Source organism: Falco biarmicus, chromosome 8 (genome assembly GCF_023638135.1).
Source record: "Falco biarmicus isolate bFalBia1 chromosome 8, bFalBia1.pri, whole genome shotgun sequence".
Lineage (NCBI taxonomy): Eukaryota > Metazoa > Chordata > Aves > Falconiformes > Falconidae > Falco > Falco biarmicus.
Genome location: NC_079295.1, coordinates 59560792 through 59572193, shown reverse-complemented (window position 1 = coordinate 59572193; position 11402 = coordinate 59560792). Strand labels below are relative to the sequence as shown.

Below are 11402 nucleotides of genomic sequence, written 5' to 3'. Positions count from 1 at the left end.
AGCGTCAGGACCCAGCACAACCATGGCCAGCATCAGCCAAAAGTGAAACGCCGAGTGTGAAATTAAAAGCAATCCGCCCTGGCATCACCGGTGACCGCAGCCCAAGGGCCGGAGAGCGGTATGGCTGTGAGGGGCGAGCAGGGGCAGGGTTCTCCATTGACTCCAGCCCTTGGGTTCTCCATTGACTCCAGCCCTTGGGTTCTCCATTGACTCCAGCCCTTGGGTTCTCCATTGACTCCAGCCCTTGGGTTCTCCATTGACTCCAGCCCTTGGGTTCTCCATTGACTCCAGCCCTTCTCCCCAGCCAGCCCTGGCGCCATCCCGGCCGGCAGGGGTGGCACAGCCAGCCTCCGGGGAGAGCAGGCTTAAGGAAGAATCTAAAAGCTTTTCCAGAGAGCAGGGCAGGGCCTCCTGGCTGATGCTGTTTCTGGAGGAGAAGCAGGCGCTGGTGGGACAATGCTCCGGCCTCCCAGGTGGGGAGTCACAGCCCCTCCTCAGGGCTCAGAGCCTGGTCACCCCAGGCTCAGGTGATCCAGCTGGGAAAGCCCCAGGGCACCCAGGGGTGCACAGATCCCCCTACCCAGGTGCCTCAGGCCACCTGCATCCCCAGCTCCTGCCTTCCTCCCCAGAGGCTATTTTGAAGACAAGTAACTGCTGCTTTTTAGGTGATGCTGCATTTAGAAACCATCCGAGGTGTTAAAACACATAAAACCCTTCCATAATGTTTTCATCTCTCCCCTCACTCTCAGGCCACGGTGGGCACCAGGAGTTTTGGGGGGATGCAGGTTTTTTCTCACAGCCCCATCCCTCAATCAGCACCTCTGGGGCTGCGAGACCACCACCCCACCCCCAGCCCTGGGGCCACGGTCCAGGCATGTTCCGTGACCAGCCTCGGTGCTGAGGGCAAGTAAGGAAAGTCTGAACGGGAACTCAGTGAGCAAAACACCCAGCGATTTATGGAGCTGGACCCAACTCCGCAAACCGCAAACACAGGCGATAAACAGGGGGGTGGGAAAGAGCCCCAGCCCCACCACGGGCAGGCTGAGCCCCCAGCCCAGAGGGGGCCTGTCAGCACCAAATCAGCCCTCGCTCCACACAGACTTTTCCATTAACTTCTTCAGTACCTTCCCCACCACAAGCACTATGCACACACACAGCCTCCGAGCTGTTTTAAGTCTGTACGTTGATTTTCCTGGGAAGATGCAGACCATTTTCCGGAGCAGCTTTCAGCCTGCTTATCCCCCTCTCTTTCCTCCACAGCCTGAGGCTGACACCCAGGCACAGCACGGGCTCATCAGCACCCTGTCACCCCCAAGGCTTCCTATTTGTGCACGTTTCGTGCCACCCATGAAAAACTTGACAAGCACCATTACAGGAGGCTGGGGAACCAGCCGTCTTCTGGTTGGAAAAGGAGTCATCTGGAGCAAGGAGAAGTTTCAGGACTCAGCCCAAACCTGCCTGTTCCACGGGGACCCTGACCCAAGCTGGCAGAGTGATTATTTCAGGCAGGGAGACGGAAATAACCCCACGGGCATTCACGTGAAGCCATTCATTACCAGCCCAACCTCCGTCTCGCAGCTCACAGCCCGCAGACCCTGCACAGACTGACATTTGGTGAACAAACCCACATCTCTCACTGCCTGTGGGACAACACCCCGGGCAGCGCAGGATCAGCCCCGGACAAACTCGAGGGGAACGGCTGAGCTGCAGGGCTCACCAGCGAACGCAGACCTGCCTCTGGGGTCTTCGTGGGCTGGGGATGCGCTGCAACCAGCGGGCAGCCCCGCGCCCTCGGCAGGACAAGCATCGCTGCTGGGGAGACACGGGGTAGGCAGCCACACGTGTCCCCCACCCACACAATGGGGGAGGCAACAGCCAGCCGCAGGGGCTTTGCAGGTGACGCAGTTCCTCGCTGCGTCACGCAAGACGAGGCAGCTAGGTAGGGCAGGAACGGCAAGAGCCATGAAACCCATCGACACTGCTCAGCCAGGAGAGTTTTTCTGTCCAGCCAGCCCCAGGACGCATGCTGAGCAGCCCGCTCTGCGCAGGGATGCGTGTGGCTCTCCGGTTTCTCTTCCTCATTCACCATTTCTCCCTTGGGGAGTTTCACATCGACGCAGGAAGTTGTTTCAAAGACGTCAGGTCGGCTAAGAAATAAAAGCCATTTTTGCTATTAATTGTGCAGCGAGCCCAGGGAACACCCTGCCCACGGCACAGCATGGTGAGGGCAAGTGGTAGGAACTGGGCTTACAGCAGCTCAGCCCCGACAGCCCTGCGCACCCAGCAGAGCTCCTGCTTCCGAAGATTGAGGGCTAATAAAGCAAATCCACCTTCCTGTCCTGGGCAAAGCTCCCGCCACCTGTGCAAACCCCAGCAAACCTCCCTGGGGGAGGATACGCCAAGTAGGGCGGTGGAACTGCGTTCCTCCTACCTCAGGTTAGACAGAAAGGCCCCAGCTGGTGCTTCAGCAACCTCCTCTCCAGAGCCAAACAAGGCCAATGCCACTGCCAGGCTCACCAGCCAGGTCCAAGCTGCCCAGAGGTCGGCCTGACCCTGCTGCAGATGAAGAGCCACTTCCCTTCTCACGCCCTTAAAGCGGTACCGAGCAGGCACCTTCCCATTTCCACGTCTGTCCTTAAAAACAGCAGGGCTAAACGAGCCTGCACCAGGGTGGCTGCGCCCTGCCTTGGTGGGCCACAGAAGGGAGATGGAACTGAGCAGAAAACATCTCAAACTGCACCTAAAGGTACGAGTGGGGCCTGTGAAAATCATACCGCTGCGAAGATCCTGTGTTGGATTTTATATTCCTGTACAGCTTTGCCCAAACATACCCTGTGCAGTAGCCACATTAATGTCACACGGGACAAAGTAACACATACCAGAACAGCAACAGGTTTCACTGTATATATGAAAAAACCACCCGACCAGGGCTGTTAGCATCACACCACACCTTCGCCTCCCTCTCCCCTGGGTTCCTCCGCCCAGTCGCCTCCTCAGTTCAGCTCCACGTTGGCTGAGCCACTGCTGGTTTCATGTTTTCAGCACCTTCTCCAGAGTTCAAAGAACACTTTGAAGTACAGGAAAAGAATGGCTTGAACTCCAAATAGCACACTCTCTTAAGACAGTAAGGGAAGTCTATTCTAAAGTTTTCCATGTCCACATATAAAATTACAAATAAAACACTTCAGCTGTGCCAAGGGAAATGCTGGTTTAGGAATATCAATCAGTCCAGGCAAAGATTTTTTCCACAGAAAGGGGAAGTTGCGTATTAAGCAACAGTTTGCAGAAACCCCAGCAGTAGTTAGCTTGCTTGCAAGCCCGGCTTTCTTCTACACAGCAAAGGCACCTCCAAAAAAATCATGACTCACTTCGAAACCACAAGCATCCAAGTAGTTTTCACTGTGAAGACCGAGACACACCATGGCTTCAGACCAGACACCCGTGTTTCTTCTGCCATGAAACTCATCCCATTTTACTGTGAAAGAGCTAGGGCTCAACAACTGAAAACCAATCTTGACAGGAGCAACATTCCCTGGATCTATTCCAGGCTGAGTAACTGTACCAGAACAGAGACTGCTTTGAGAGGGGCGCGCCTCCAACACTACCATCAGCCAAAGCATCCTTTCCCGTGTGGGGAGGGAGGCTCAGGAGCAGGCAGGCGAAGGAAACCCCTGTGAAGCGTTTTAAGATGCAAAAGGGTGGGAAAGCGCCCACACGACGGTGGTGAGGTTCTCAAAGTTTGGGGTCTGGAAGCAGACTTTGCTCAGGAGCCCAGGACATCAGACCACCAGCTTCCAGCCTCATTTTATAGGTCACACATCACGCATAGGACTATTCACATCTGCCATGTAACTGTGCTAAGAATCCTAAGGTTTTTCAACCACAACCATCACTTAAACCTCACCACTATTCCCCAACATTTCACCAGCTCCAGATGAGCTCACTCACTCATGGCCAAGAGTTCCACTGAACTGAGGCAGCAAAGTGAGGCAAGTTGTATCGGCCTCTACAACAAACTCCTACCCACCGCACCCCGCGCTGCAGCGGGATCACAGGGTAGCACAGGGCAGACCCCCATCAAAACAGCCACCACACTGCGCGAAGGCCGACAGCACCACAGCACAGGAGGCATTCTGACCGTTCCATCTCTCTCAAGGAGGCTGTAGAAGCCAGTTATTTTAACCAGGAGCATACAGAGTCCGCCAATCTTAAACTATGCTCAAGTATGCCCATCATACGTTCTCTTGGTCTAAAATCTTGCTACAGCAGAGGAAGCGACAGGAACAGCAGTGATTCTGAAGCCTGGAGAGCTAGGAAGAGAACACTGGCAAAGGTGGAAAAGGGCATTTATTCCAGGTGATGGCAGCACATTCCATGGAGGTCAAACGCTGCAGGAAGCGCAGTGTGCCTAAGTGAGGAGTCATTTTTCTTAAATGCCTCTGGAAGTATAAATACATAAACAGAGCAGCCGAGGGAGCTGTAATTCTAGTGCTTTTAGAAGCTTTTCCCATGTATATTCGAGAGCACCTTTGCTGCAGCAGTAACAACCCCAAGCCAACCAGAAGACCAGCTTCAGAGCACAAGCTGTTCATGGATGGAATTAAACTGAAGCCACTCAACTTCTAAGTACACCTCAGTAAGAAAACACAGTTGAGCAGAGGTTTAAAAGAGAGCTTTAATAATGAAAGGTGCAGCACTGTTTACAGACGACGTCCCCGGCGACCACCCTTCCTGCGAGTGCTGTCAGAGGGGATGGGGGTGACATCCTCTGTGGGGAGAAGAAAATCCAAAACAGAGTTACCTTCCACAGGTACCCCAAGAAACCAGCCAGACACAGCCACCCAGGCCCAAGTCACACCAACATCCCATGGCTGCACCTCAGCAGGCAACCACCACAGGAGCCAGGCACAGGAGGAACAAACGCTCCACAGGAGTGAAGCCTGTGAATTTACGCAGAGCTTTTGATGTTTAGGAAGCAAAAGTCCCCGTCTCCCATCCACTTACACATGCAGCCACAGCATTTCCAAAGAAACAGATGGTGCCTGATGTAATTTCCAGAGAAGCCATCACCACCACTTCTTGTGACTCCCCTACAAAGTTTGGGACTTGCCCTCAAACAGCTGGAGGAACTCCATTACTACTGTGTTACAGTCTTAAATCGAGACCAACATGCTCCAAGCGACTGAACAGCTCTGGCGCAAACGCTGTTACATCAGAGGAGCACCAGCATCCTGCTGCGCAGCTGGGGTTTATCACACAGACAGAAACCTGGTTTCTGAAGTCTGCTCACACCACCTCCTGGTGAACCGCCAATATAAGAATGTTTAAATTAACCCGTACCTTCAGTGCTGTCAGACAGAGGCTAAGAAGAAGATCCCAAAGCTAAATCATTGTACCGAGTGGTATACATGCCTACAAAGCTCCTTTTACTACATAATCCCTCAAAACAGTTTTGGTTTGGTGGCTTTTTTTTTTTTTTTTAAAGTTGCAAGGCTCTGCACTGATACACCATGACTTATGTGTCTAGCTATCCACTTTCTCCATCACTCACCAATGCGGCCGATCTTCATTCCAGAGCGAGCCAGAGCTCTCAGGGCTGACTGGGCACCAGGTCCAGGAGTTTTGGTCCTGGAGGAGAGTGTCAAAACAAACAACCCCTTAAATGATTCAGAAGCTGAACACAGTTCACAAACAACTGACATTTAGAAAACCAGTTTTCCCATTCCAAAACATCCAGATTCCAGAACTCAACCTCCTCTTGTCCCCAGACCCAAACCATTCACCATCAGCCACCAGACAGGCACTTCACTCTCATTCCCAGGTAACACACGAGTTTGACAGCACCTCCCCACCCACTACCAGGTAAGTATGAGCACACCCTAGCTCGAGTCAACTGAAGATGCCCGTTCAGGACAAGTTCCACGTGCTCAGTGAGGGATGACATCAGCCAGCCACCACACAAAGTGACAGACAGGCTCTGGGTGAATTTTAAAAGTCAAGTTCACAGGATACACCTACCTTACCAACTAAGGCAGTACAAAGGGATGTGGTACAACCTGGAAAAGTTCTAAGACTGGACACAACCCCTGGGAATGCTGAGCCCAGCCCCTCCAACGTACCGATTTCCACCAGTAGCACGCAGCTTGATGTGCAGGGCAGTGATGCCCAGTTCCTTGCACCGCTGGGCAACATCTTGGGCTGCCAGCATAGCTGCATAGGGAGAAGACTCATCTCTGTCCGCCTTCACCTTCATGCCACCAGTCACACGGCAGATGGTTTCCCTACAAAAGAGGAAGGTGACGTTCAGAAAGAAAAAAAGCCCTTCCCTCCCTCCTCCCCACAAACCAGCTTCTGGATACAGACAGAACCCGGTACTTTGAATGTTACTGGATTAATAAGCTGCCATCCAGTACCTCAAACACAATATTCATCACAGAGGAGCACACAGCGCCACAGGGCTGCATTCACACATGCACACATGCCATGTCATCTTACAGCTCAGCAGAAGCTCAAGGACTTTGGTGGAACCTCTAGCCAAACCTAATTTTTGCTTTCAAAACCAAAGGAGCCAGGTACTACAGCAAGGTGATCACTGTTCACTACTCACTTGCCAGAGAGATCAGTCACATGGACAAAAGTGTCATTGAAGGAAGCAAAGATATGACAGACGCCAAACACATTTTCTCCTTCAGCAACCTGAGGTCCCAAGCTGATGACCTGCTCCTCCTTCTTCTCCTTGCCCTTACGAGGTGCCATTTCTGAACAACAAAAGAGAAGTATGAGTGATGGTGGATTTCTCAGCATTCTTTTACAGGATTTTATGAAATTCCCTGCTACTGCAACCCTTTACCAAGCAAGATAAATGAGTTACCATTGCCAAAACATAGGTAGCAATTCTGGGGTACAGATAGAGTTCTTCTAACACCCAAGATTCCCAGCTTTGTTGTACGCTGGCAGACAGGTCACAACTGTTTAGCAGGGTCTGTTCTGCAGCACTTCGCAGCAGGAGCTGCCTAAGCTGTGCTTCATGGCAGCTGATGTCCCCAGGCACCACCACAGCACGGCAAGAGGGAGCCCCTTTCCTTGATAACCAACAACGCCGAGACATCCCCCTTGCTCAATTTTATGTATGACTTTACAGAAAGAACACACCTAACCAAACAATTATTGAAGACCCAGGTACTCTCACGAAGCTCTGACTCTGCAGACCTTTCAAGTACTTGCTTGAATCCTTCCACGTTACTGGTGTCCTAGCCACATCCTTGGGACAAGCCCAGGTAACTCCTCTCCCTCTGAAGCCTACACCCAGCTATGGAAGACAGCAGACGGCACTTGGCAGTGCTCGGTTAAGCGGCTGGGGATCCCGTGCATCTGCTCCTGAGCACAGGAAGACGGTTCCCTATTGCCCTCTCCTGCCAAATACCAGCTACAGCTGGCGCCTCGCACAAGAGAGAAGCCCACTAACTTCATTAAGCAAATCAGCCCAAGCATGACCTACTTTCATCCACAAACACGGTCGTCCCGACGCCACAGAACACAGCACTGCGCACCAACCCCTCGGGCCAGGCTACAGGCCCCGCTGGCAGAGCCACTTCCCCCGCCCGGCACAGCCCGCCGAAGGTCCACGGCCGCCGCCGTCCCCAGCCGGGGTCCGTAAAGCCCGGCCACACCGAGCCGGCAGGCAGGGCAAGCTCGGAGCCGTGGGAGCTGTAACGGCGATGCTGGCCGCGGCACCGAACCCGCCGCTCACCTGAAGCCGCGCTGGGCGCAGCCCCGGCCGCTGAGGGCCCGGCGGGCGGAGGTTCGCGCTGCCACCGGGCCCGGGGGTGGGTCGGCCCGCAGCCGCCTCCCGCAGCCTCGGCCGAGCGCAGAGCCACGGACCCGGCCTCCCCGCTCCTCCAGCCCGCCACCCCCAGCCGGGAGCGCCGGCCCTGCCCCGAGCGCCCAGCTACGCCAGCCCCCGGCTCGCCCGCGGCCTAGCGCCCCGCTCCGCCAGGCGCGCCTCGCCCGCACCGGGCACGCCGCCCCGCGGAGCCCCGGGCCCGGGGAGACGGGCGGCGGGCGGGGAGGCCGCGGCGAGGCGCGGGCGAGCAGATGGCGGCGGATACGCCGCAGCCCCGCGCTCACCTACCGTCTGCTCCGGCGGCCGCCGCTGGAAAGGAAGCGGCAGGTCGGGGGGCGGAGGTCACCGCCGCTCACCCGGAAGCGATGGCCGGGGGAGGCGGGGGGAGCGGCGTTCCCGGGTTCGCAGGGGCAGGGCTGTGCCCCGCTCCCGCCCCCACCCCCGCCGCGAAGCCGGGAACGGCGCTCCCGAGGGCAAGCCGGGCCTCCCCCCCTAAGATGGCACGGCCGCCCTCCCGGGTCCCTTCCCAAGATGGCGGCGCCTTCCTCACGGGGGTCCCTCCCCAAGATGGAGGCGGCAGCTGGCCGAGGGTCCCTCCCCAGGATGGCGGAAGCGTAATCCTGAAGCGGTTTAAAAAACAACTGGAGAAAAACCGGTGTAACGCCAGCACTCTGCCCGCTCGCGATACACTTCCCGGGCCTGATCCTGCCCTGCTTCCAGATGCCTCCCCCCCCGGTGCTGGGCCGCGTCCGGCACTTCGCGCTCTGGGGAAGCAGAGAGCTCGGAGCGGGGCTGGGGGTGAGCGACAGCCCGGGAGCCCACCCGTGGGTGCCTACATGGGGAGGCTGACGGGCCGCCAGATCTGCACCCAGGAACTGCGCTCTGAGCTCTGTGTCCGGCTGGAGGAGACGCAGATGGACGAGGGAGGGAGGGAGGCTCCTGGTAACGGCCCCGCTAGGGAGTTGTGCAGTCCAAAGGCCTGAAAACACACCTGCAGGGAGCTGCTCAACTGACAGCCTTTGCTGCCGGCTCGCCGGGAAACTCCTGACCCCCTTCTTGCAGCCACCAGCCCCGCAGCTCTGGGGTGCTGTGTGTTTTTGGGGGAGGATCCACGTGCCTAGCAAGGCTGATATCTTTCACGGTACTTTTTCCTTTCTCTGGCTGAGCATCCCTGGTCCCTCCAGGATGCAAACCTCTCAGCTGCCACCTGGGAGAAGCGGTTGGGTTGGCAAGGCCCCCTGCTCGCCTGCACCCCCCTGTACTGGCCTTCTCTCCCAGGAAAGCTCTCTGCGCTCACGGGTGTCGCCATAAAGCCTGTCTTGACCTCACGGGCAACCCTCACCTGCTCCTCTCTTCATTCGTGGTTTGCCACTGTGTCAGGAACCTTCCTGTTTAAACATTGAAGGAGAGGCTTTTAAAATATACATTGGCGGGACTGCTGTAATTCCAGCCGGGAGCTCCAGTGACGCTGGCTGGCCTTGGCCTGATTTGAAGGAAAGGGGAAGGAAGGAGTTACCAGCAGGCAAGTGCTGCAAGGTCGGCCTGCATTAGGCCACGTGTGCCATGGTGGCTGTGGGTGACCCATCTGAGAAGGAGCTGTGGGAAGGGTGAAGGGTGCGCAGGCAGCCTGAGCCGGGCAGGGTGGATTCCTCCCCGAGAAGCTACATGTGCAGGGCAGGCTGCAATGATCCTCTGCGAGGCTTGCGCCAGCCTACAGATGTTCCCCTGGGACAGATGCAAGCCAGAGGCAAGGAAACAGGCAAGCCTCCACTTATGGGGTAACAGGCTGAAATCACCAGTTAAGCTTCCAAAAAAAATAATAAATCAACCCAGCAGTTCAAAACCCAGTGCTGCCCTCAGTCCCGAAGCAGCTGGGAGGCAAGCTGCTCCCAGTCCCTCCAGGCTCTGTGCTGGATGAGGCTTTCTCCACTCCCCACAAATTTTTTCCTTTTTGCTTCGCTTTGCACCAGTACTTGCATGTCTACAAGGGAACTGCCTGCCCTGCAGAATGTTCCTGGGGCTCGAGTGCCAGCTGTGGCCGGGCTGCCCCAGCAGCCGAGTACAGAGCTGAGGACCTTCCCAGGCTGGGATGAGTGAGAAGGGAGGCACTCACAGGGGCTGCAAGGGCTGCGTCCTCCAGCCAGGCCAGGAAGGATGCTCAGGCCACGGTGGGGTCAGTGCCAGAGATGATATGTATTTGCTTTGAGAAATCCCCCAGATTTAGTTCCTTAATGGGTAATTAAGATTCCAGCTGCTCCTTAGTAATAGCCTCTCCAGCCCATGGGAAACCCACAGACACAGTGACGCTGCAAGCAGATTTCGTAACTCAGCCAGTGACTAAACAAAAAGGGAGCCTGAGAGCGAAGGCAAATGGAAACACTGATCTCGACCTCTTCTCCTGCCGGGGCTTTGGCCTTGGTGTAAACTGGTCCTGGCTGAGAGAGGTCAGTGGCTAGTGACTGGCCTGACCTGCGAAGGCCCTGGCTCCAGGCTTCCTGCGAGGAGGAATGTTTGGCGCGCAAATACCACTTTCGTGTCTGCATCTTGTTCCCATGATCCATCAGACCAGTGGCCTTACTGGTGGCCTTGAAACAGAAACTGGAGCTGGAAGAGGCCAAAACTCTCCTTGCAGGCTGAGCCCTTGCTGTCTGCGTGGTACAGAGCGGGGTCTGCGGTCAGGGTTCTCAGTTCCAGGTCCCTCAGAATGGGATCTTTCCTCTAGTAGCCCTGGAAAAGAGAAATTCAGGACCCTGAATGCAGCCATTCACAGGTAAAAAAAAAAAAAAAAAAAAAAAAGAGAAAAAAAGAAGAAAAAAAGCAGCTTTTCCTATTGCTTTTAAGGCTGGTTTTAGTTTCAGAAAGGCAGTTTGTGCATGCACACATGTAAAATGATGTGTCAGAAACAGGCGTAAGAAGATTATAAAAGAAATCTCCAACACTGAAGTTAAAGCACTTCAGGAATTGGCAGAGACTTCAAGAGCCGGTTTCTGGTCCTAATGAAGTCAGTGGAAGTGCTGCCATGGACTTCAAGGGGACCATAATTTGGCTGTAACTCAGCAGGGAGCTGAAAGTGTTGATTAATAAATTGGAGACAACGCGGAGGAAAGCCACTGAACTTCTATCCGACAGATGCACTGAAGAAGAGCCTGTAAGTTAAAGCATGCAGGAAAGGAACTGGTTTCCTTTGTGTTTGCAAACAGAAGATAGCGGGAAAAAAAGCAAAAAAAAAGCTACCTGATACTCATGTAAAATAGTAGAGCTGGCATTAATAAATACCAATGCCTTTCTGAGCAGCCTTCTGTTTCAAATGAGTAGGTCATTCTTTAAAAAAAACCAAAAAACTATTAGCAAATGCCAGACCAAGAATTCAACAAATTCCTTTTTCTCCGAAGTAATTATTAAGTGGAAAACTTTACCGCTGGAGATTGTGGATTCTGCAGATTGTCCTCAGAGTTTGGTGCGTGCCTTTGATTACTCATTGCTGGCTTTTTGCTCAGTGATTTGTGCATGAGTCTCCTCTGCTAAAACTCTGACGGAGGTTAGCATGGCCTCAGAAAGT

The 11402-nt window shown here is 54.7% G+C and overlaps 1 protein-coding gene across 2 annotated transcripts; it reads right to left on the bottom strand.

Moving 5' to 3' along the window:
* Window positions 1–4655: 4655 nt before the first annotated feature.
* On the bottom strand, window positions 4656–8286 carry RPS14 (ribosomal protein S14). 2 transcript variants are annotated; one of them, XM_056350532.1, is made up of 5 exons: window positions 8132–8286; window positions 6608–6758; window positions 6120–6281; window positions 5552–5628; window positions 4656–4768 (listed from the first exon to the last, which is right to left on the bottom strand). In XM_056350532.1, the coding sequence occupies exons 2-5, from the start codon at window positions 6754–6756 to the stop codon at window positions 4701–4703; spliced, it is 456 nt and encodes a 151-aa protein (XP_056206507.1). In that variant the 5' UTR covers window positions 6757–6758; window positions 8132–8286; the 3' UTR covers window positions 4656–4700. The 2 variants fall into 2 exon arrangements, with proteins under 2 accessions (XP_056206507.1, XP_056206506.1); XM_056350531.1 differs by having other exon boundaries at window positions 8128–8173.
* Window positions 8287–11402: the final 3116 nt, after the last annotated feature.